The sequence below is a fragment of the Notothenia rossii genome, assembly GCF_949606895.1.
Source record: "Notothenia rossii genome assembly, chromosome: 9".
NCBI classification, from domain to species: domain Eukaryota; kingdom Metazoa; phylum Chordata; class Actinopteri; order Perciformes; family Nototheniidae; genus Notothenia; species Notothenia rossii.
The window spans coordinates 60,124,302-60,151,183 of NC_136907.1; the positions used below are offsets into that span (position 1 = coordinate 60,124,302).

At 39.9% G+C, this 26,882-nt stretch overlaps 1 protein-coding gene across 6 annotated transcripts in view; it reads left to right on the forward strand.

Moving 5' to 3' along the window:
- pde4ca (phosphodiesterase 4C, cAMP-specific a) overlaps window positions 1-26,882 on the forward strand; it is a 47,855-nt gene that overhangs the window by 14,929 nt on the left and 6,044 nt on the right. For 2 of the 6 annotated variants that reach the window (XM_079649450.1, XM_079649453.1), the window contains 6 exons: window positions 21,729-21,920; window positions 23,000-23,044; window positions 23,686-23,722; window positions 24,391-24,464; window positions 24,568-24,620; window positions 25,110-25,222. In XM_079649450.1, the coding sequence (XP_079505576.1) occupies window positions 21,729-21,920; window positions 23,000-23,044; window positions 23,686-23,722; window positions 24,391-24,464; window positions 24,568-24,620; window positions 25,110-25,222 (514 nt within the window). The other 4 variants (XM_079649451.1, XM_079649452.1, XM_079649454.1 and 1 more) reach the window with 4 other exon arrangements.

Genomic DNA, 26,882 nt, shown 5'->3' on the forward strand with positions numbered 1-26,882 from the left:
ACTATTCAATATTTTATATTGACATCCTTTTTCATCTTAGTATTTTTTCATCAACTCTACTATTGCTCCTTCTGAGTAAATGACATGAATTACAGATCAATTTATTCTGATTATCCTAATCCAAGTAATATCTTTGAGAATAGGGTTGTTGTTTGAGGTTGATACTGTAAAACCCTTTTTGATAGATCTGATGATTCTTGAACTAAATGAACTTGACCTCAAAGTTGCTTAACTGGTTTGTCACATTGAACCTGTAGTTTGTACCTCGGCCACTTGAGGCAAAAGAATACAGTTGAAGATTTATTTGTAAGAAGACATGTAATGCATAGAAAAAAAAACATTACAACCAAACCCCAAATCCAAACTTTTCTGATTTACAGATAACATGTGCTTCTGAAAAGTATATTAAACCCCTTTTAAATATTTTATATAATTAGTGAAACTAAGCTCACCCCCAAAAATAATTTCATATATTGATATGTTTAAGTTCATTTTCAATAGTCCTCACAGAATGACTTCCAGTTTGGTATTTAATGAACGTATCACAACAGCTGACGTTGTCCTCTCCCATACATTAGATACCTTTAGATCAGCTGGTTGTACTGCATGTCTATTTATGTCTACTATTACATAAACAGCACTCATACAAAAAACCTATGCACACATATCTACTGTAGCCTACACCCTGAGTATGTGTGTCTCAGGTGGCATTTTTTCTCAGATGAAATAGATTAGATTAGATTCCTTTATTGTCACTACACAGAGTAGCCTACAGCTAAATTACAAGCATTCCCGATTGTGCAATCAGACATAACAGACAGTATAAGTATAATTTTGAAAAATAGTGACGAGGCTGCATTTCCCTGCCCTTTTTTTCACACATTTAACTTCTCTGCGTCCATTTCAATGTAGGTGCATGCACATTAGTGAGTTCCCCTGATCATGTGTCCAAGCCTTTTTCGGCCGTGTGTGTTTGCATGTGTGCGGCAAGTCTGTCATCCACCCCAAACCCACCGTCATGCTAGCAGCAGATGGCAGCCTAATGAATCATGAGGCGACACACTGATATCCTTTACTACAGTACATGCTGTGACACGACGTTTGACACCATCAAGACTCTGATAAATATAGTCTGCTAGCAACAGCCACATGCTGACACCTGGCGCTGCCGCTTTGTTACGTACGCAGCATATTAGATGACATGTGAACCGAAAGGAAATGTGTCTTAGTTTTTGGGATTTACCCCGGCCCTGTGTAATCCTCATTCATTTAAACTGACCATAACAACTGCAGTGCTGTTTAAAAAGATGTAAGAGTCTGTTTATTTTCTTTTTAAAGAAGCAGTCATTATTTTTAAATGATTCTTCCTGGGGATTTTGTGACCTTATTATGAAGGTGAAGAAGAACCCACTTGGTGTGGTCCAAACTCACAAGTTATTTTGAATTAAAGTGGATATCCCGGAGTCAAAATATGTAAATGTTCCTATGAGGTGTAATGATGAAGCAACATAACATTTTTGAGTTTGATTTAATCAGACTTTGCCACGCTTTTTCGGTAACTACCAAATCAAATAGTCTTTGGTTCCTATTTATAATGCAACCACACAAAGCTTTCTTGCTGGCATAACTTTACATTTGAGTTAATGCAGTTTAATTTTTGGGGCATTTCTATATACTGTGGGAGCTAGAAGAATCAAGTGAAACATGTGAAGGACTTGTAAGCATGGCGGCTGCTTTTGATTTGTTATCGTGAGACATCTGAAGCATTGAGAAATAACAGGGTGTTTCTAAACTGCTCACCACTTTTGGTGTGTTAGTGAAACGTTATGCCTAGTACTCAAGTAATTCAAGATGTTTTACCGTATCAGTTGTCTGATTGCATTCATTCATTGCATTTTCTTTTCATACAGCCTTGTCCTTAACCGTTGCTGACTGTTTTTCCAAATAACCAGATTGGTTCCTATAATATTTCAGTGTCAGTAGCAGAACCCCTTCTACTTTCTCTATTGCGCATTTATATAGTTATGCCGGTGAGTGTTTCGGGTTGCAGTATTTTAGTAAGTATTATTAACATCTGCTATGCACTTTAATGTTACACATGTTAAATGTCTTGTCATTTTAATAGCTCACAGCAAATCCTCTATACAGTAGGTATGTAGCTAAAACACAATCCAACGTCACTAAAGTTGTACCTTTGCAAAAATGTTACACTACTTTTTTACATGTAGCTTGATTAATTTCTCAGAAACAATCAACTAACGACATTTAGCAGGTGAACACAAAAAGAGAATCAGGCACAGGAGGGAAAAAAACAGGACGTAAGACACAAGGAGAAAATAAACGTCAAAATAAACGTCTGTGTTGAAGAAGCAACACAGAGTGACTCACAGTGCATTTGCTTACAAAGGCAGGCGGGTTCGGTGAATATTCAGTGTTTATTAACCCACATGAGCTAAGTTAACAATGACAGGCATCAACTTTGACATACAGCGCTCCTCATTGCCTTCAAAACAGCTCGTTATCCAGGAATGCTAACCATGCCTTCATGTAGCCAGCACATGATGTCATGAGGCCCCTTCGCAAATAATGGATCATTAAACCCACCATGGAGGGATCAGCCAGAAAATATGATGTCTCGCTTTTTTATGAGCCCAAGAGATTAATTCGTCACATCGCCTCGGCCTCGGTGTTCGCCGTTTTATAGTACGACTGTCTAAAGACGAGATGTGAAGATACTGAGAAAAACTAAACATTTAATGTCTGTCTTTCTTCAAACATCCTCTCTCTTTCACCACGGTGACGCAGATAAATAGAACTCTGAAATCCTCTGGTACACTGCCATCCAATGTGTGTGTGTGTGTGTGTGTGTGTGTGTGTGTGTGTGTGTGTGTGCGTGCGTGTGCGTGTGTGTGTGTGTGTGTGCGTGCGTGCGTGCGTGTGTGTGTGTGTGTGTGTTCCCTCTAGAAAATCAAGGATAAGACTCTTGAACCACGTTGTTTAAGCATTTAATTATTTCGACTCCACATGAAAACAATTTTCCTGTCATGAAAATGTGTCAAAAGAGCAAACAGCTGTTCATTTTATTCCTCTCATCCGTTTTGCATTAGGACACTTTTCATTGCACTTGGGATGAATTCTTCAGTTTTACAAGTCCAAAATTCTTACTCCAAATCTCGAAGTAAATAAAGGAACATAAAACTAAAGAAAACGAGTAACTGCACCCCTGGAAAAATATTTCTTAAAATAGTTTATTTCTCTGATAGTGATTCCTGCTCAATCTACCCTGTTGAAGGTACCAATTAATTCACTGTTGTCATGTGACTGGATAGTAATCTGCATTTTTACATGACTATTGTAGGTCTCCACAGTTTGTGGTTATAATTGGCTCTTTTTTGTGTATGTACGTTTTCATATGACCTTATATGGAAGTTTTCTTTGAATACCGCAGGCACTAAACCTTTGTATTATATTATAGGATTATATTAAACACTTTGTTTTAGACAGACCAGCTGTCTTTGTTGCAACCAGTGCACATATAAAGTTGAAAAATATAACCATATGAAATAAACATAAGCCAACTTTTTCCATGCATGTAGGTAAAGGATCATCCTATCATGTAATGTATTCTAAACTCTCTGACCTGTAGAAAGGGGACCTGGTTTGTGTTAAAGATACCTGAGCTTCTGCTGTATATTCTTTCATTTTCTTCTCCATTCCCACCTATTGTTGTCTATTCTCTGCCAAACATTTCTGAATTCCATGTTGATGATGTGATCCTATAGATTGATTCACCAATTTAATCGGAACCATGTCATTGTGCAGATGGTAGCTTAAAGTGCTAGTCCAATTATGGAAGTGTTTTTTGTGTGTTTGAGCTAGCGGGCTAGCATTCAAGCACTCCTCTGGTCACATGCTGTGTTTGCCTAGCTTTATGTTGTTGCAGGGGATTTAATGCATTTTATTTCCGATTTCAAGCTGCGAATAATGGGTTCTTCTTTCGGATAGAGGCAGGCATCGATTTTCTATGTTCAAGCCCATTTTAGAGGCTGCAGCTAACAAGTTAATGTGCCTAACGTTAGCTCCATGAGCTAGTTTAAAACATCATCTCTAGGTTGTTGTGTTGCCTGCACTGAAAAAACTGAAATGTTGACTTTAATCAAATGTTTTGTCTCAAAGCATTTCACATAGCTGTATAAGGTTAGTTGAAACCAATAATATTAAGTTGAACCTAATATTTTTTTATTTGAACTTGATGCTTTAAACTAACCTAATACAGTTAGGAAATCTATTGACGTAATACATTTAATTGTTTCAGTTTTTCAGTGTGCTCACCCATTTTAAATTACGATCTTTTTTGAAGGGGTCTTGAACAGGGTTTCTGCCAGGGAAACAAAATTATTGGCAATGTCACTAAATGCTGGTCCACCTTAAAAGGCAGCTCACATAGGGGGATTTTTTGTTGATGTAGCTTTTTGGCTAAATCCTTTCAGTTGCTAAGTATTACAAGCCTTACATGATTTGAAGTTTGTATTTGACTAGTTGCAGCTTTAATTAGCTTACAAATAGCCTTAACTGTACACATGCTACATTTCATCCTCTCTGTTTAATATTAACTTGATAGCTACAGACAGGAAATACAAACCATAAGAGTTACTGCCATTCTTAAGCTACATTTAACATGCAAAAGGCATCCCATGCATCATCCCTAGTTGATTGTTTATGAATATATTTGACATTTTAATTAAGAAACAGAGTTTTTCTTGTATTGCAGTGAAGAGGCATTACGATTTTGGCTACGTTTGTCTATGTGTTTGTGTGTCAGTACCATTGTCATGGTAGCAATATCTCAGGAACACCTTGTGAGAACTTCTTCAAATTGGACAAAGACATCCACTCAAGTTACTCAAGGAAAAACTGTGAAATACGATACAGTGTCTCGTCTCGAGGGGGCTTTTTTGATGTAACCTGCTACCCCACAAGCTAATGTAGCTAGGGTAGGCAAGTTCATTTAAAACCACTGGATGGAACTATCAGTGCATCCCAACCGCAATCAATAAGTCAAATGCACTAGGAGGCCTGTTATAAGCCCATGAAATTATTGGATGGCCTGCCTTTGCACTCAATGACATCGACAGCTGTGAGTACTAAAAAAAGCAATTTTCTAGTTGACATTCATTAGAACATAGGTGTCTTCTTGAATGTGAATAAAACAGGAGGTAATTTGAGAGGATAAGCCTATAGTCAGGGACTGTGCATTCAGTCTTTGGTTGGATATATCCAAAAGCTAGCTTACTCTTGCTGGGTTCTCCTAAGTTGCCTACACCAGTTTTATTGGTGTGTTTCTTGGCTTTGAAACTAACACCAGGTTACATCTGCTGGTATAAGTTAGCCACACATGCCAAATATTTCATATAAACAGCATTAAATCATCCTATTTTTTTTACATTTTGATTTGGGAAGTCAAAAATAAACCTAAACAACCCATTTGACTCTTTAAATGTCCCATTTTTCACAGCATTATTTACACCAATTCTACATTAGGACATTTCCAAATCTTGACAGGTCTCTCTAGTTATGTTTGTAAAAGCTATGATTTAACAGTCACTGTTTGGGCGAGGACTTTAGCTAAAGGTCAATAGGTAAAAATTAGTTTTAAATACCCGTTATGATATCACTCATATGTGGATTTCTTTTTTGACTTGGCAACACCATAGCACCTGCTGTGCAGTCAGAAACCTTCCCTGCTTCTGTTCTCACTGCAGTAACTCAATCTTCTCACACACACATCCTGTCCTGGTGACATTTTGCAATTTTTTCTTCTCTGGTCCAAAAATCCAGAGCTAATCTGTCTCCCGGTACACAGCCTTTAGATTCATAGCCCCTGTCTCAATTTGCTGATCTCTTGTCAAATATTTCCTGTTGAAGTTTTCACATGAAGCGTACAGAAGGTCGACCAGCTAAGGTTTCATATTTACTTTTCACATTTCTTGTCTTCAAAAATACACTGCCCCTGGCCATGGGTGACCTTGCATGCTTTTACCTAAGCCTGTGCGTGAGTACATACTGTATACGGGTACGTGTGTATGTGTGTGTTTGTTTGTACGTGTTCTTCGTTCTCAGAAGGCTGAGTCCCAAGAGCTACTTACTATAATACCCTATCATACTCATCCTGTCATCAATCTCTTTACATAACCCAGACAAAACATACCTGTGTCCCACACACAGACACACACATGGATACACATTCCATCTGGTAAGGATAATAGTCCTGTCTAAAGAGAAAGTGCTGTCCTGGGATTAGGATTCAGTGTGTGCTGGTGTGTGTGAAAAAGTAGAAAGGGGTTAAAATGGCTAAAACATTTGGGGCAGGCAGAAACCATGCTGGCTCAGTTCCCGCCCCCTTTCTCAGCTCTGACCTCACTCTGAAACTTGTTCCCCCTTGTGTGTAATATACACTCACACACAGACACTTGCATAGTCACATGCCTATACACACACTTGCTCTCTGACGCACACACTTGTTCGTTCACACACACACACACACACACACACACACACACACACACACACACACACACACACACACACACACACACACACACACACACACACACACACACACACACACACACACACACACACACACACATACACACACACACACACACACACACACCACCCCTCGTACAGAAGATCTGGGCACATTCTGTGGGGCTCTGAGAGAGAAACACACACACTCACAGCGTAGGGCTTCTGTGACAGCAGATTGAAGCAGGAGGGCAAGTTTGTCCAGGGAAAGGAAAGGTCTCTGTTTGTACTGAGATTAAAGGTGGAGCAGCAGAGGAATAAGCAGAGAGAGAAACAGAAGAAGAGCAAGAGAGGGAGATAGAGAGAGGGAAGAGGGCAGCAGTGTTGCGCCACATTTAGACCCGGACCAGAGACAAAAATGTTCATGGGGGACCGATTACTGCGGCTCTGCTGAGAGTGATGAAACGCTTTTCTCTATAAAGCAGACAGCTCGGAGTGTGCAGCTCCCACAAGAGGAATCCAGGTGCTCAGGAAGGAATACACTCCTAATTTATTCAAATCATCCAAAGAAGAGCAGATTTTCACCAGCATTCATTGACATGGATTGCATCACCCTTCTCATTCTGGCTCTGCGCTGAAGCTACTGGTCCTAAACCTGGTGTCCACTCCTGCCAGAGGTAATGAGAACTCCTGGGAAGCCACGGAGAGCCGGACAGCCCGACAGAGCAAGTCACATAAGGAAGAGGGCCGGCTTTTCCAGGGATGAGAGCAGCCACAAGCTGAGGAGAACCAAGAGAGGGAGAACAGCGGAGCGGCCGCGAAGAGGAGGGTGAGGACAAGTTAGAAGAGAGTAGGCTAAAGAAAGATGAGTGTGCCGACCAACTGCGGGTTCTGTTACTCCGTGGAGCGGAGTATCACTGTGCGGAGTGGGAACATATGGGGATCGCCGTGCGCTGTCAACAGGCCTATTGACATCATACAGAAACGCAGGCGGTAATTAAGAGCTATCTCATTTACTCTCACTCAGACCTTTGTCTTTTTCTCCTTCTCAGTGTCTCCTTTCATGTCACACACACACACACACACACACACACACACACACACACACACACACACACACACACACACACACACACACACACACACACACACACACACACACACAAACAAATATACAAATAATTTATGACCCAGCTTAGATGATTAGTCGACTAACTGGTTGTCATTTTTAAATGCTTTTTCTTACTGTATACTTATTTCCAAGAGATTTATGAAGACATCTCTGGTAAAAACTTGATTTTAAAGCTGTGTTTTTACATTATTATTTTTGTTGAAACTCAGATCTGTTGAATAAATCAATTTACAGAATAATCGACAAAAAATGTGCCTGTTAGTCAACTTGGGATTTCTTTAGTCAATGACAACATGTAGATTAATTTATGAGCATGGTTAGTATTAAAATCAAAGTTCAAATTCATTTTTTAGTAGCTTTGACATCCATCCGGAATATATGGCCATTTGTTATATCAGTTCAATAGAAACCTAAAAATGGACTACCATAATAAGTCTTTTTGACATTATATTATTGTGAGTGTCTGAAATCTGTACCCTGCATACAGACTTTTATCAGCTTCAATATTTACAAAAAACATTCTTTAGACTTATCAGTTGTTTTTGGTTCATATCTGCATTTCCCAAAATAGGATTTCCTCTTGACCCTGTGCAGACTTCTCATTTGTTACTGCTGCTTTGTTCATCATACACAAACACGAAATATGTTTCCATTTTGACGACATGTTGCAAAAGCTATTATTTGTGTGAAAATAATAGCTTTTGATTCATTCAAGTTTTTATGCATATGTAACTTCATATTAAAACTGCAAATATTTGTATTCTGGAATGATTACTGAGGCCAAATCACAGTTGTGGCTAAATACCCCCTCACTATATTATGTAGTTCAGACATGACTTGATAATTAGGATACAAGCTGTTTAGGAGTCTTACAGAAATTGTAAATGTGTAACAGAGATAGAAATGCGATTGGCAGTTCACATTTTCTGTCTGCTGAAGTTTAGCCAGCACCAAGCACATTTATTTTACAAATATATTCATATATTTAATTGGATTTTCAGTTGTCTTGTCAGTTGACAGTGGATTTATATTTCACATGGTGGTTCAATTAACTTCTTGATGGTTGCTGCAGCTGTAACCACCAGCAAGTCTGTTTCTTCTCTAAACATCAACTTGATGACTTTTTCTTGCACGTCATGCGAAATAACCACATTCACACTCATGCAACACACAACAGTGTGTGTGGATGTGTTCTGTAAAGACATCCATGAGAGAACTCTTGATCGTTCTCAGCGTAATACACTGCCTTTTGTCCATCCAACATTAATGTCATTTACGCAAATATTCCCACAGAAAAAGTCCCCCAGAAGTTTTGTATCTTTGCACATAATCCTCAGTGCCAGCGGGAAGGCTGTGAAGGAGGACTCTGAGATAAAGTCGTGTTTACATAATGTTCCTGTGTCCTCTTTCTCAGGCGGGAGTCTTGTTTATCAGATATAATGCAGAACAGTTGTGAGCATGGGGGATTTTAAAGGGCAGTTGTCCTTTCAATTTGATTCTCCTCAAGACCCATGCCAAGAAATGTAATTGACTTCTGCTCCTACAAATGGTCCTCTGTGGTCATAAGTATGGAAATGTCCAACTATTGCTTGTCACACATTACTTTCACCTGTGGTTCTAAAATGCGATCCAGAATTTCTTTGCCCTCTGAATCACAGTTTTTAAGGCAGTGATATCATTAAATGTACCCGAGGAGGGGGTCACAGATTTGGAGGCCAGGACGGTGTAGCTTTAATTGGGTTGAGGTATTGACCTTGGTTGATTTAGGTTATTTTTGTTGAGGTATTGATCTTTCCTTGTACGCATTTGTAGACATTTTGAGAGTCTGTTTAATCTTCGGAGGGGAAGCGAGGCGCACTGCTAGGGGAGTGGAGATGCACAAGATTATCAGCCTCGTCAGTGCCCATTTTGGGAATCTATTAATATCACATATTTAAGAAGTCAACGCAGCTAAAGTAAAAGCTATATTTATAAGTATGAAATTATTAACAGTAATGGTTGCCGGTGTTAACATTCTAAATCTTAAGGATCCTGAAGTGCATCCAGTTTCTTCCTCACCCTAGTAACATTTTCCCCCATTTTTTCTCTTTCCTCCTCCATCGCCCTTTCCACATAAAGTATAAGACAGTGCTGGTAATGAAGTGACATCTAAAGAACTGATGTAGGCACTCAGACATGCAGGGGGGAGGAAGGACATAAATCTGCAGCTTTTGACATCAGACACCAATCCCAGGCGTCTCATGTGTGATTTAAAGCCCAATTATCCGAATGTCGAACAGCTAGATAACAGTGGCCCTTTCTCCTTAGAGGGATAGGTTGTTAGAGCATGCATGTTTTTACGTGTCTGTGAAGGCAACAGGTTCCATACAATCTGTAAGGTTGAATACATCTGTTGTTGATACTACTTGCGGTGTGGTGGTGGTTTTCTGTGCCCCGTAGCGTTATTGGTTTCTCTTTGTAACCTTGAACTGGAAAGGTAACACCTGCTTTTCCTCAAGAAGGTCAGATAAGAGGATTTCTATTGAAATTCTGGCTGGTATGGTAACAGTTTATTGGCTTTGATGAGTTACGCTGCATTCATTTATCCTTTGATTTTCTATTTTATGAAGCTGGAATTGGCTTCAGGCTTTGAAAGCAGTCTCTAAGGTACATCTAATTTGTCTGCATTGCCAGCTCAGAATAGCATGATTGCACTCTTCAGCATTCATTTGAAATGCCATGAAATCTTGTACGGACATTCATGGTCCTTCAGAGGATGAATCCTAATGACTTTGGTGGTCCTTCAATTACTCCTCCAACAACACCATGAGGTTGTGAGTTTTTTTCTTAAATGTCTTGACCTTATATGGGCTTGATTGTCATGGTATTAGATACATACCTTCTTGTTTTCCTGTCAAAAGTGTCCTGTTCCTTCCTGTTCCTGTGTTTGCTGCTAATCAGCACATTTTAGTATGCTAACATGCCTAAATAAGATATTGAAGATGGTTATATTGTATAACCATACTCACATATATTTTATATGCTTAACATCAGCATGTTTTTGAGTTTGTTAATGGGAAAAGTATTAATAACATTCTCTAAGAACATGAACACATTTTAAGCTTTTTCTCCTAACGAGGGTTACCATAAATGAAGAACTTTTCCATTAAAAAATAGTTCATTTATTTAAAAACAGCCTACTCCAGTGTAATATGTCATCATCTTGCATACATCCCACAGGGGCCGGTAGAGTTGGAGTCTCCATGTGGTTGGGGGTCTCTAAATTGGAGAAAATAATTCCTTTGGTTTGGTGGCTGGTGGTATAATTGACGTGTACATGCGTATGCTATGACGTCAGAGCTGATCCGCAGTACAGCCGCACAGATGGCTGTACACACTTAGTCTTATTTTAGGAGAAGTCCATGTACAGTATTTTTTTTTCAATTGTAAATTGATTAAACATATATCTGTTTGGTTGAAAGAACAGTTATTTGCCTCACAGAAGCCATATTCTGATGTCAAATTGAATATTATATGGTGGGTAATGACTCCATTAGTTTGAGCTATGCTGCTCTCCTACGGTTTACAGCCTGCTTTGTGTCAACAGGCTATTGATCTAATTTCTATCAACACTGTGTGCAGACAGCCAAGTTGAAATGAAGTGGCAATGACACTGAGCATTATGTACCTAGTAGAGCCAGGGAATGGATGGAAAAATCCTTAAAGATTATTTCTAAAGAAAGTGCTGACAGCAAAAACAAGTATGAGCTTTGTTGGCTGTTTGGAAGTGAGGGTGATTTATGCAGAAAGTAATTTAATATGAATTAAGAGTCTTACAAAGACGAGGGGTTGGCAGGTTGTATTTTAGTGAAGTAACTGGGCTTAGCTTTAAACGTGCATTTAATAAAAACCTAATACTTTCGTGTCAGTTCAACTTGGGAGGAGAGGAGGGGAAAAGAGAAATCTTCATCTGCGTGATTTCTCAAAGTTTGAAGTGTGAATGTTGGACACGCTGATGTTTTCGACGCCAAACCCTGTCTAGTGGCTTTTCATCTTTTCTCTTGTTTTAGATAAGTTTGTGGACATAAACTCTTGTCCTTGACACAGACAAACACCACCTGTGCTACAGGTCAATCACTATCAATATTTGCGGGCTCAGAGTGTCCGTTATGAATGAATCTTTGAGTCACAGTAAATTAATCTCCTCATTCGAGGAATCATCCCGTGCCCTCCACGAGCATACCTCTGTCTGATCCTGGCCAAGGGGAGGATTCTGTCGTAATAAATGTGTCTGAAAGTGTTTCCAAAGCTTTTATTATATCATCAGTGGCTTCTAATGGTGGTCTGGCCCACAGGGAGCGTAGCGGACCCTCATTTATCTCCCTAGCAGGCAGGAAAAACTGGCCTGCTGGTGTGGGGTTGCAGGCCTCACACACTCCGACACACACATTCTTCCTTCATGTGGGACGTGAGGTCTGGCTTGTACCTGTGTTTTCGTGCAGGAACACTTGGAACGATCTCCCTCGAACACAACTTGGTGTTGGATCATCTGCAGCGAGTGTTTGCAGTGTTTTTGTTACATGACAGAATAATTGTGCAACATTGTGTGTGTGTGTGTGTGTGTGTGTGTGTGTGTGTGTGTGTGTGTGTGTGTGTGTGTGGGTGGGTGTGTGTGTGTGTGTGTGTGTGTGTGTGTGTGTGTGTGTGTGTGGGTGGGTGTGTGTGTGTGTGTGTGTGTGTGTGTGTGTGTGTGTGTGTGTGTGTGTGTGTGTGTGTGTGTGTGTGTGTGTGTGTGTGTGTGTGTGTGTGTGTGTGTGTGTGTGTGTGTGTGTGTGTGTGTGTGTGTGTGTGTGTGTGTGTGTGTGTGTGTGTGTGCGTGCGTGCGTGCGTGCGTGCGTGCGTGCGTGCGTGCGTGCGTGCGTGCGTGCGTGCGTGCGTGCGTGCGTGCGTGCGCGCGTGTATGTGCATTCATGTCCATTTCTTTAAAAAAGGAGTTGAGTCTTTTTAATGTATCCAAGAGTGTTAGGCATGAGGGGGCTTAAACATCGTATTCATGAAGCAAGATAATGCATTTTTTTGAGTTGTGTTGCTTGCAATTGAGCATGTTGATTTTCACTCACAGTGGCTGTATTATTTGTCATTCCTTCTGTACATGAGGGACATTGGAGGATGACATTAATACAAACAACTACTATGATAGTGTGATCTTTTTGGGTGCCTGAATACCCGAATGAATACTGTATATGACAAGCAAAAGACATTGGCTGCATTTCATGTTTATTCTTTTTTTTAAATGTCACCTTGCTGCTGAACTTGATGTTATGAAACATTCACAATTCTAGAAATGTTGATATTGGTACATATGAATCCACATTTAAAGACATTATGCCTGTCTCTTCAAGGAAAATAAGGTTTATTTTATAAATGGTAATTTATTTGAGTACATTTTTACAACATGACATTCAAAATGAACCAAAAAAGGAGACAGTTATAAGGACATTTAAATGTATAATGTAAAATATGGTAAATGGATAAAGAAATATTTGAGTCGAAAAAGAACACAAAAATACATGAAAAATAAAGGAAGAAGATGTTTAGAAGAAAACTAAATACAGATTTTGAAAAAAAAATGGTAGGCCAAGAATTATGATCTATCAGCTTAACTGTAGTGTTCCCCCCATAGCTATTTGGCTCACAACACATGACCTTATTTCATAAACTCTTACAGTTAGGTTTTTTGAATAATCTGTGTCTTATTCATACAATAGTTTTGCCCATATGCTGTACCAGGTGTGGTTGCTCTCATACTTTGACCAGTGGCAATGCTTACATTAAACGCCAATTGTTGCACTCTCCTAAATTACTTTTAAAACAAAGAACCATTGTCTGAATTAAAACCATTGTCTGAATTAAAACTGCTTCTTAGTGGATTCATGTTGTCGTTACAAAGCCACATATTGGGTGCGTAAAATGCTTCAGCATGTTTTATTATTATATCATCATCACACATTTATTTCTCTTTCCACATGATGTCTGATGTTTCTCTGTGGTCACACCTCACCTCAGGAACCTTTACCATTCATACCTCACGCTGATCCTGTTACAACACTTTTATAGAACAAGTTCTTAACCTTTTCTCCCTCCTCATTTCCGCTCTCTTTAAACCAACCACTTTTATTCATTTCCCTCCGATTCTTCTCCTCTCACCTCACTGTTTTCTTTGCTGCGCTATACGATCCTGGAGGATAACAGTCCATGGTGTGTGAACGTAGGTAGCCGACGCTCTTATGACTCACTTTAAATCTCTTCTGCTCTCTAACTCCCTCAGGTTTACAAACCACAGCCACTCTGTAGTCCTTTACACAATGTCATACTACAATTAGGCTTTTAAATTAAAAATACATTTAGTAAGGGAAAGACAAAAAACCCTATTTTAACCTGAGGAGTGTTTTTACAGAGGAGGATTGGTTATCCAAGTCTTTTCATGGGCAAAGGCACACAAAACACAATCATTTCTCAATATTTGACTGCATTCAAATTATCTGAATCTTTTCTAAGATGATGAGAGCTTATCCAACTTTTTTTTTAAATTGGAAAATTGGAGATAACACTTCTATCAACTATATAAAATAACAGGAGAAATCAGTCTGTCCTTTTGCTTTCTGCACACCTCTCTGATCATGATACTGTACTGAAAATACAACAAACACATTTCTACTGTAAATGTTAGACTGTATCAAAGTAGAGGCGTCATTGTGTTGTTTCCCTAGGAGAAGATCTGAGGAGGAGGACCGGCCTCTGAGATTACAGGCGTCAGAGAGTCAAAACACTGAGTGTACCGACAAAGACACGCAAAGTTACTCGTTTTGTCTTTATTTATCTGTCTTTCGCTTACTTCCAGCTGTTCTGAGTTTGTAGCAAAATAAACTGTTGTGATTTAATCACAGTGGACGGACTTCAGCCATACACACACACACACACACACACACACACACACACACACACACACACACACACACACACACACACACACACACACACACACACACACACACACACACACACACACACACACACACACACACACACACACACACACACACAAACACTTACACATTTAAATTACAAAGCAACTGCTGGTTTTAAAATCAGTTATTTGAATGCTAACGTTTTTCCGTGTGTGTGTGTTGCTGTGACAAAACAAATACAGCCTGATTTGAAGTAACATAGTCTTTGTCATTTGAATACATAAATTGTTTCCATCATATTTGACACACTAACTCTTACATCAAACTGTCAACAGGAGAAACAATGTGGTCTTTTCCTATCACTGGCTCCATACAAACGTCCCATTATATAGAATAGCTCCAAACTCTGACTTGTTTTATAAAAAGGTAATTGAAGTGATTCTGTGTTCCTGCCTTTCTAAAACATTTGTCACTGCCTGATTCTGAACAATGTGCATTCATAGATATCGCAGTTATCCAAGGTGTTGACATACTGGCTCTATTGTCATTGGGTGTGAAACAATACAGTGTCTGAAAGTGTATTGTTTGTGTAGCTATTCATAAGGACTTTCTGAAATAATAACTCTGCTTTGAGTTTTAGTTTTGCTTTGTTGAATTCTTTGAGTGTCATCTACAGGATATATGCAGCATGTAGTCGTTTCCCTCGTGTTTTTTTAAACAATGGGATTAGTGATTAACAGAGGCACAAACAGGGAGGGCTGGGAGCCAGGTTTTATGCTTTTTCTGCGTGCTGCTGCCCACGCAACAGTTGTACCACGGAAATCAGTTAGAGGAAGAATTTTGGAAAATTCCCTTATTCTCTCTTGCAGGAAGTAACATGAGAAAATGAACACCTTGCTCATGTCTGTAAGGTCAATATAGACTGCAGCTATCAACTGGTTAGCTTAGCTTAGCATGAAGACTGGAAATCACTAATTACCTTAACAGCAATATTTTTACATGGGTTACTTACCAAACTAATTATTTCCCAGAAGCCGTTACCAGGCAACCGGCAGAGACTCCAGGAAGTCACTATTGCCACCTAAAAAAACGTCTGACTCTTAAAGACGATGGCATATTAAGCTTTTCACTGTTTGTTTGTTTCAAGTTGAGCTAACGGTCTCCTGGCTATAGCGTTATATTTATAATACAGACATGCGCGCAATCTTAATCTTTTTATCCAACTCTCATTAAGAAAGCAAATAAGTGTATTTCTCCAAAAATGTCTAAAGGCAAGGCAAGTTTATCTATACTTATAGCATCTTTCAACACAAAGCAATTCAAAGTGCTTTACAAAAATGAAAGACATTAAGAGCATTAAGAAATAGTGCAGTTGAAACACATTATAAAATGGCATTTCAAAACAGTCATTAAAAAGCATAGATAATAAAAGAAACATAAAAAATACAAGAATAGTTGTCTTTGGCCTTTAAACCAATATAGTCTACTCTGTCAATTCCCAGAATTAGGATATTTAAACCTGAACTAAACTTTTACTGCTTTTGATGCTGAGACCTATTTAGAGAATATTCAGTAGATATAGCCGCTGTTTAATCAAATGAATATAATTAGAGTTCATATTGCAAATCTGTACTGCAAATCTACCCCGGTAGCTTTCATCTCAAAACGCACATTGGTGATTTTTTGTAATACATACAAAATGTCGCTGTGCATTTGAAATTGCTCCAAGACTTCTTTTAAGGTCTGCCTTTGTGATGTGGCCAGATTTACCACCTCCGTGGTTCACTTTGTTCCGTGTGTTGAGCTTCAGGGTGTGGGCCCTCAGCTGCTGGTGTGAACTCTGAGGTTGTCTCGTTAAAACAATCCTAATCCTTGTTTACTCCAGAATATGTTTTATGTGTCATGTGCAGATACGTACAGCCTAGACTATAAAGCTTAAACACCACAGCAGGGAAGATCATTTTGAGTTTTGTTGCTTTTTTCCCTCGCAACTCTTCATTTACTGTTTTTAACACTCTCATTGTCACGTTATAGAGATTATTTCAATACTCTCAAGCGTCACTAAATGAGATATACGTTACATGTATTCATTGCATCCGTTTACAGTGAATGTCTTTTGAATAAATGGCTGAACCGGTCCTTCGAGTCTGGTCTAAAAAACTCTACCTCTGGCTGTGTCACGGCTAAGGCCTGGGAGTGATGAATGAAGGTTCAGATGACAGCTTGCCCTGGTTTACAGGCCTATCTCCTCTCTCCCTCTCCTGCTTGCTCTGCCCCGTAGCTCCTGTATTTTAATGCTCCCCAGATGGGATTGACGTTGCCGTGACAGGCGGTGACGCAGGCAAGGTGTCGAGTAACAGGGCCACTGACAGTTTACCATCAATCACACTTCCTACCAGCCAGCCACTTAAATAACAAACGCTGTAACACACCTCGCTCTATACACTTTCTCTTTTTGGGCTTTATGGTGCCCAGGAATGTTGGCTCCAGTTTGGTCTTCAGAAAGTAATCAGGTGTGTGTGTGTGTGTGTGTGTGTGTGTGTGTGTGTGTGTGTGTGTGTGTGTGTGTGTGTGTGTGTGTGTGTGTGTGTGTGTGTGTGTGTGTGTGTGTGTGTGTGTGTGTGTGTGTGTGTGTGTGTGTGTGTGTGTGTGTGTGTGTGTGTGTGTGTGTGTGTGTGTGTGTGTGTGTGTGTGTGTGTGTGTGTGTGTGTGTGTGGCCCCATGTGTGGCCCCATGTGCGAATGCAGAAGCCAAATCAGGATGGATCTATTTAAACATATACAGTATCACAGGAGTGGAATGTGTTTCAGATTGCTTGTTATCTTTCATGATGGATTTCTCCTTCTTAGTCTCATCTTTTATCATCTATTGCTATTATAGTCCTGTCATTCTAACTTGTATCTTGATCACAGGTCATTATGTGTAATTGTTTTACAAAACTATGTCACAAAAGTTAACTAAAAACGAAAACAGATGAGTTAATGTAAGTGGATTCACTTTTGCACATGTCTGTTTTTTTGACAGTTCAATTTATTGAATCAATTTTATTTGCAATCTTGCATACTTTTTCCCTAGTGTCACATGTTGTTATAAATGGGGTTTCCCCCCCGAAAACAGTTTGAACCCAGAGATATTACATTTACTATAAAATCGGAGAAATACATCTTCCTATTTCAGAGGCTGTTGGAAATGTTCTGCATTTTTTGTTTGTTTTTGGAAACATTTCTCAATCAATCAGTTATCCAAACTGTTGCTAATGAAGTCTTTGTCAACCGAGTAACCAGTGATGATATTATTTTCGCTCTAAAGTAAATGTCCAAAGTCTACAGTTGAATATTCACAATTGCCAGCTCTTGCAATCTCACCGACGCCCAGTAGAGGGACTCTGTCCTCAGAGTCATTTGGACGATTTCATTCCTCAGAAAGCATCTACTATACATTTCAGCCATCACTCACACACATGCTTATCTGGTAAAGTTAAATAACATGCTCCATTCAACGGGAATATAACAAAAATAACGCCATTTAGTTATTTTATGTTTATCACTTGCGGCTGAGACTAAAAAGAGAGAGGGGAAAGGACTGAAGAGAGGAATGAGTTCAACTGGCATGTGAAAAACTGAAAGACAATAGAGCCATATATGAAGTCCAGCCGTGGTGTGGGACAAAGTTCCTGTCCGGACAACGAGCGCGCTTAGCCTTAAAACTGACCTTTGAACCTTTGAAAACACAGAATGCCTCAGTTGACATATTTACTGAGCATACTATGCAGTGTATGCTTAGAGACTGTGCACAATGGAAGTGTTTCGGAGCACATTCACTACGTCAACATTGGCTCCAAACAAATATATTAAGCCCTGCTATGTAGTTTATGTATGAGTGTGTGTGTGTGTGTGTGTGTGTGTGTGTGTGTGTGTGTGTGTGTGTGTGTGTGTGTGGGGGTGTGTGTGTGTGTGTGTGTGTGTGTGTGTGTGTGTGTGAAAATGAATATTCTAGTGTCATGAGCAAGAAATGACTCTATGCTCACTTCCCTGAGAACGGCAGGGAAATAGCAACGCGGGGAAAACGTGGGCCATATTTTGATCCGTGATCTAATTTTAGCTTTGCATCGGCTTCAAATAGAATCTTCTCCATAAATATTCATGAATGGAGGAAAGAAATGTGCTGCAGAGGGAAAAGAGAAGGGGAGGGGGTGGCTCTGTGTTCTACCTGACAATCTATTTTTGGCTGCTTCGCTGCCTCTATCGGTATATTCCCCGTGTGTGAGCAGGCTAAATTTAGCTGCAGAGAGGCGGGAGCGTCGTGCAGGAATACAAATAGAAACAAGTCTCTGGTCAGAGCGTGCAACATCATTAGAGAGGACAAACAAGACAGATAGAGAGTAAAGAGTGGGTGGGGCTCATAGCTACGTGTGTACTTGTAGTAACTGAGATGATATGTGTTCTTACAGATCAGAATCAAACATAATATGTGTGCAGTTGGTACATGCTTGAATCTTGAATTTTTCTGCAAAGATGATTGATTGTCCTCACATCTGTGAGACAGGGGAAAACACATGTGTAGGCATGAACCCTGACAGCGCGACACAAAGCACAGTTAAGACCTTAAAGAACTCATGTGCTTGTCTCGTGCTTTGCCCTGTTTTACCCTCAGCACGCTGCCTGCCCTCCCTTCCTTTGACTCCTCTCCTTGGCTATGTATAGTGCCATCAGTGAGTCTGAATCTGCCACATGAATGGAGAGATGGGGACTTCTGTTCAGTGTGACGTAATAGCCAGTAACAAAGTCTCTTGTCCTCATGCAGCATCTGAGGAGAGTATCAGGGTGGGGAGGGGCAGAAGAGGATGGAGTGCAAAGAGGAATGGGATGTTTGCATGTTAGAGCAGCACACCCACTATTAGATATTTCACTGTATGAAGCTGCAAGCCTGGATTTTTCAATGGAATCACATTTAAGTATAAATGGTGTAAGTAGCGCTAACTGAAATATCTCATCAACTATTGGATGGGTTGGCACAAAGGCATCAGGATGTGGTAATCCCCTGATTTTCATTTAGAACCTCCATGAGGTTAACATTTGTGGTTTTGAATTCAATATCTATTGGATGGATAGATTGAAATGAAATGTGCTGCAGACCTTCACTACGTCTATAAGATGAATGGTAATATTTTGGAGGTCCTTCTCATCATCCTTAATGTTAATTTGTCCAATGCTTGTAGAATAACGACTTTCCCATCAGTTGTTTACTTAGTGTTGAGTGCTAATTAGCACATGTCGATCATGACACACCAATATGTTTAACATAGTACCCACTAAACACAAACATTTATATTATTTTACAGTGTTAGTCAAATGAAATGATGAGTAGCTACAGAGTATTTAGTACTGTGTTATGCAGTAGTACAGGAATCTTTGATGTATTTGGTACTGTGATGATATTTTTCGGTGTAGTTTCATTATTTCCCACACTATCAACAACAGACATCTCCAGCTAATACTGCTGCAGCCATAGCTACAGTTTTCTGTTTGCCTTGGATTTTAGGGATTTTTATTTTTGAATATCCTTTCCACTGCTGTATTTATTTTAAAAAGATCGAATGTGTTTCTTAGCGTCTTGCCTGTCCAAAATCCTTCACGTTCTGCTAATGGTTGTTTTGCTAAAGCCTAGATTTCTACTCTGGAGTTCCTCAGACTGTTTAGAAAAGGAGACGTGTTGCCAAAGGGAGCTGCAGGTTGACGAAGTCTCTCTGGGTTTGCATATCTGCACAGGGGCTGTGGGAAAATAGAGATGTGGATTATAGCAAGAACGTGCCCAGACTGGGAAAAGACGCCTTGCCGTGACTTTATTTTGTGTTTTTCCTTTTAGTCATATAATGTTTAAGAGAAACTGCTCCTCCACCTGAACGCAGAGATATTTCTAGACCTGCACTCACACCTGAACCCACCTCAATACTCTGATGCAAATGTTATACCAGATGTTCCTTTAGCCCTTGCAGGCCTCTTCTGAATGTTCATTAGCATGCATGCTTCACACCTCTGATGAAGTGCATATCATGTTGGCTTTTTTCAGGCCAACCTTCTATAACTGAACACATGCTAGCCCTAAGTCAGTCTTTCATTATAGGCGGAAAAAACCCTGAAAGTATCAAATGGAGAGATTTTTGCTCCCATTTCTGATGTCATCGACTTGATGTGAATGGCTTTGTTGGTCAGTTATAATGGTTGGCTCAAGAATTGCAAGAATATTATCATTTGTAGACATCAGAATTAGAAGCTATTCTTTATTTTGCTCTCAACACCCCTTGTTGTGGTTCCTGTCTAATTGTGTTTCCTTCAGACACATTTAAATGCAGTGCTGATTATAGTCTACTCTGTCGGATATATCAGTGTGATAACTGCAATCCCACATATTTCACACTGTCACATCCATTGTGCAACCCTCCTAAATTTGTCATTTTCACATCTTATGTTGTGCATTACTAGTCACACTTCCTTTCTAAAATACACTATTTCCTGTGAAAAAGATAAAAAATAGCTGTATGGTGTTACAGAGTGATGAAAGTGTGTTATATTTTTAGATTTGGAGAATTGCATATTATGTTTCTCCCTTTCATCCTTACTGGAGCTGAATCAGACTCTCTTATCTGGAGTAGACTACACAGTCACAAGTGTAATATTGTAATAGCATAATGAAACCTGTGGTCTTTGGATCAGTCCTTATTGATTTATGTATTTGTCTCACTATTACATCCACACTGGCTGCTACTCTCACTGAAACTAGTTTATTCAATTGTTATATCAGTACTCCAGTTGTTCCTACGTGATACAAACAAAACACAAAACTGTATGTGTTACAGGAATGTCCAGAAGCAGATTAATACAGGACATTAGTTTCCTTCTGCACACATTCTGTCTTATAATGATGTGTTTAAATCCGTTGTAGGATTAACATGTAATGAGAAAACATTCACTCGCTATTGGTTTTACAATGCCAACACCTTATTCAAGAAGTGGGTGTCAGGACAGATGCATGGATTCTTCTGAATCTGCATGTTTACCCATGAACTGTGTGTTGAGTTATCTAACCTGAATACATTCTTTCCCTCTCTCTTGTTGTTTTAGTTTTGATGTGGAGAATGGATTGTCTGTGGGGCGCAGCCCTCTGGACCCCCAGGCCAGCCCCAGCTCCGGTCTGGTCCTACAGGCCAACTTTCCTCACAGCCAGCGACGGGAATCTTTCCTCTACCGCTCCGACTCTGACTTTGACCTTTCACCCAAAGGTCCTTCCAGAAACTCCTCCACTGCCAGTGACCTGTAAGTCTATTTTAGTCGTTACACAAGTCTATACTGTTGATCTGGCACTGCTTCGTCAATGGTACTACACAATACACAATCATTTATACTTATTTTCTTTGTTTTTCTTGATTTGTTCAAGATTATAGCCTTTATTTCCACCCCCCACAACTGTCTCAAAAGTTCTCGTTCCTACTATGGCATGTCCAATTCAATACACAAAATGAAGACTGTGCTGCTTTGAGTTACAACATCAACAAAAGTCAACCATACTGTAAGGTTAATTATATATCATTTAAGAAGAAATGCTTTAGAGCCTAAGCATAACTAAATAAACACAGATCTTCAAACATGTTGAGTGCTCCTCTGTCAAAGAGACACTGACCTCCTCTCTAAATTGCAGGCTAGTCAATAGTTGATTGCAGAGAGAGATGACATTTCTCCACCAAAAAAGGGGCAGTTTTGGTCGAGTGGCTTTTGTGAATACCCTTCTGGTTTCCTGAAATGCGACAGTCCAATTATCCAGGCCCCTCTGTTTAGGCAGCTCAGGAGGACGTTAAGCTTCAAGACACTAGTAACAAGAGTTAGGTTAACGCTTTACAATTAACACCTTTCTAAATTAAACAAAATTGCATGGATTCAATCTGATAATCTGGTACAAAAATAACTGTCTGCATGTATTGTGATGTTAAAAAATAACTGAAAACATACCCTTTAATATGCCCTTTTTCTTTGGCTTCATAGAGAAACCCCAAGGCCAATGCTCTGGTAAATGGGGTCTACCTTAAGTTAACTTCAATTTCGTGTTTCATTCTTTCAGATTCATGAGGGCAGTTTTCAAACAGGCTGTTTTTTAGGTGTGTGTATTAAATCCACCGATCTACCGCCCAACATTAGTTCTTCCAACTATTTTTCCATCTCAAATGCAAGAAAGAAATGGGCAAAATACAACATTTTGTTGATACTTTGATTCCCCTTTTGTGTTTACAATGTATTTCTAAAACCAGTCCCCTACAAAGGTCATAATGTCTGAACACCTTTAAGTCTGTAAGTAGCAGTCGCAGGTCTCCTCATCGACTCTCGCCTATCTGTTTTTGAAGGGAAGAAAGCTTGAAGCACTGGGAAGTCAACTGGTTGTCATCTCGGTGAGAAGAACACGATAAAAAAAATTGGATAAAAACACTGACTCTCCTCTCCTGCATTCCTTCTAGATTGCTTTATTTCCCACCTCCCACTTGACAAACGTGACTAAATATTAAACACTTCACCTATGATCCTAGTTAACCCCCCCCCCCAGAACATCCAGTTCTCTTTTGTTATTTTTTGCATGTGGCGGTTAATCAGAGACAACCAAGTCTGTTTTTTATTTGCTTGTGAATATTTACCAGTTCCAATGGATATCACCCACCTTTCCACCCTCCTTAAACTGTTTCCTCACCATCCTAACCATACACAGTGCATGACATTTTAGCTTCATTTAACATGAAAGGTGCTTTACAAATCGAATTTATTATTATTATTATTATTACATTTTAACAAAATGATGACAAAAAAGAGTGATGAATGAGCATATCCGAGTAAGTACATTTGAATTCTCTGGCTCCCTGGTTGCTTCATATGGAAGTGCTACCAGGTGTAGTTTGGTTTCTATTTAAATCCTCTTTACAACATTATCAAGCCTTGCTATTTAACACAGATGAATTATCATAATTCAGGAGCTTAAAGACAGTTCCTCTAGTCAGTGTTTCATGCCTTTTCCTCCTGTGTATTCTGTTCTGAATTGCAGACATACAGAAGACATGATTGTCACACCATTTGCACAGGTGAGTCATCCAACCTTTCAGGGCTTTTTTTCATCATATGCCAATTAGAAATATTGCCAGATGGTCAAATGTAAAGACAATCCCGTTCACTTGTTAGCTAAAGACAGCAGGTCTAAAATAAAGTACAGATGGTATCGAGACCGGGCTTCTCTGCCTCATAGGAACAGCCCCTCAGCCTTTTGTTGGCCCCGGGACAGGATCAGGCATCCCGCTAGCATTGCATGGCTCTTGCGTGGGATGTGCGTCACACTTATGCTCACTTTAAACTTTTAATAAGCAGTGAATCCAATACTGCTTGATCATGCTGTTTAAATACGCATGTTGGCTGATAAGGGCTGCTAGATTGGTCAGGCCTGGATACCGGATACTCTGGCTGCTGAGCAAGTGTTTGACTCCAGATGGAGTGACAGACATGACATCAAAATATCAGAAATGAAAACGGGGATGCTTTTGTGCAGCACTTTAGCTTCGAGCATGAAAGCATTATCTGATTGCCAAGGCTCGTTCTAGTTCAAGATGAATTAAGTGAAGGCATGTGCAAGTATTTAAGGCTATGGATTAAGTGGCATGTGTGGTTTCATCAGAAATGTATTGTGCGTCACATTATGATGATGATGAGGATGATGATGATGACCTTGTGCATCTAATCTCTTCTTCCTATCTTTTAGGTTCTCGCCAGCCTGAGGACAGTCCGAGGTAACTTTGCCGTCATAACCGGCCAGCAAGATCGCACAGCCAGCAAGTAGGTCTTACTTTTTTTTTACTGTCACACAAGTATAAATATAATCATGCTGTAGTTACATTATGAATTTTGCTTGCTCACTTTGGATGGTTTCTGTCTGCAGGACACGATCCTCAGGCAACAATCCACCATCCATGTGCAAGACCAGCCTCGCAGGTTGGTACTGATGTCAGAAATGGGCTGTTTACTTATCAATATCCCATGATCAACACTGAGCCTGGAAAGCCTAAAAGACTGAGAGAAGGGCATTATCATGCTACAATTTGGGTTACTGGTGACACATCACAGAGATAAATGTCACTTAAGTACAAGTTCAAAAAGTGAAGGTATTCACTACACTGGTGGCCCCTGTTTGTGTGCACAAATATTATTATTATTATTATTATTATTATTATTATCATTATTGTTGCAGGATGCGTTTTACTTTTGTACATAAAATCTTGCTAAGAGGTAACTACAGTAGTAACTAGAAATGTGACAGTATAGTTGCCTTCCACAACTACATAAACATTTATTTAGATTTCTCAATCAACAATAACAGAAAGTTAAACAGTAAAACGACTTTTTGGGAATTGAATCAAAATGTGAGCAGTCTCTACTAGTTGTAACTTTCCCATAATTCCTTGCTGTGTTTGTCCTGTACAGAGGAGCCGCACCAGCAGCTGGCCATAGAGACTCTGGATGAGCTGGACTGGTGTCTGGAGCAACTGGAGACACTGAAAACTCGACACTCTGTCAGCGAGATGGCTTCCAACAAGGTACTAACAAAATGCGCAAACACACAGTGAGCCCTCAGCGATCCTGAAACAAATCAGAAAGCTCACTTTTAGAAAGAAACCATCATGAAAATATGAAGCGCATCTTCCATCCATCGACAGAGTGGAGAGGGGCTGATTTAGTGAATGAGCGGGTTGGTTTCGTGTATGCAAATAGTGACTAGACACACTCCTCCCCCCACACATCTGCAGACAAATCAACTGAGGCAGGTGGAGCTGAAGATGCAACGGCATCCCCCACATCCGTTCCTCCAGGCTTAATGATTCTTCAATTAGACCGCCCACACAATATGCACAGGCTCTCTCATGTTTACACACACACTCCCCATTGTATACATGATACATATACCATTACACATGCCACATGGTTACGCACCAGCCCATTTCTCCAGATCAGTCAATGAGCAGCTTCTGCATCTCTGTCACAAAACAGTTTTCTTTAATACATGACTCCTAAAAAGAGTGAGAACTCTATGGACTTTTCAAATGTTAAATGTTTAAATAGCTCAGTTAAGGCAATGCTCATTTAAGTCCATTCAGAATGTTACAACATAGTTAATTAAGTGTAAAGTTGGGTTGCCGATTTTATAAAGAGTAATTGCGCCAAGTTAAAAGTTTGTGTTTTTTCTGTGCAGCTTTAGTTTATTTCCACTCATTAACATAACATTTCAATGATGCTTAGGCAGCCTGTTTGGAGCTTATCTTTGTGCCAAAATACTTTGTTTACAATCATATTCATAAGGTCGATTCGGGAACTGTTTTTATTTTTGGCTCCCTGAATGAAATCCCCCACTCCATCCTATCAGAGCTTCTCCTCCATGTCTACTTCAAACTTGGTGCACATGGTGTGTCCCACAACCTCTGCCTCCGTCACACTCAGCCCTGCCCACTGAGTGCATCCCCCCACCAATGAGATCCCTCCGTCTCTCCCAGCCTCTGCTGCAGCAGCCGTCTGATTGGCCTCTATTCTTAGGCATGTTTGGAAGGAGGCGGAGATTAGAGTACCTCGTTCTGCCTCTGTTTACACACACAGAGGAGCAGGCAGTAACTGAGTGAATGAGGGAGAGTCAGGGGGAGCACAGGCTTCTCTGCCTAGCATCCTCGCATCCCTCAGCATTCCTGCCACTATGCTTCCACTCTCTTCTTCTTCTTCTTCTTCTTCTTCTTCTTCTTCTTCTTCTTCCGTGGACCTCTGAACAGGGTTTTTGTTTTAATCTGTTCAGCTCGTACTGATCAAAGCTTCTTCTTGTGGACTGCCTGCTAACTTTAGATTTTGCTCAGTCCATCAGTTTAGGAGCACCAAGAGTCCCTTCCCTTAGGAGGACCAGAAAGCTCAGCTCTTTCACTCAGTTTTATTTTTGCTCCCATGCTTGACTTTGCGCTGAAATGCCAGAAGAGAGTTATTTCATCACTGTGTCGTGGATGTTCATTCAGGTAAGTCGAAGCGAGGGCGAAAGTGGGCGGGAGGGGATGAGCACTGCTCACATGTTGCTCTTTTGAAAAAGTAAAAAACTGGTGGCTGACATGAGACAGCGGACTTTATCTTTGATAAACCAATCCATATGCATGTGTTTGGGTGCAGCAGACTACTTGCTCTTTGTGTGTTTTATGTTTTCATTGGCTTTTGCACTTTGTGACGTGA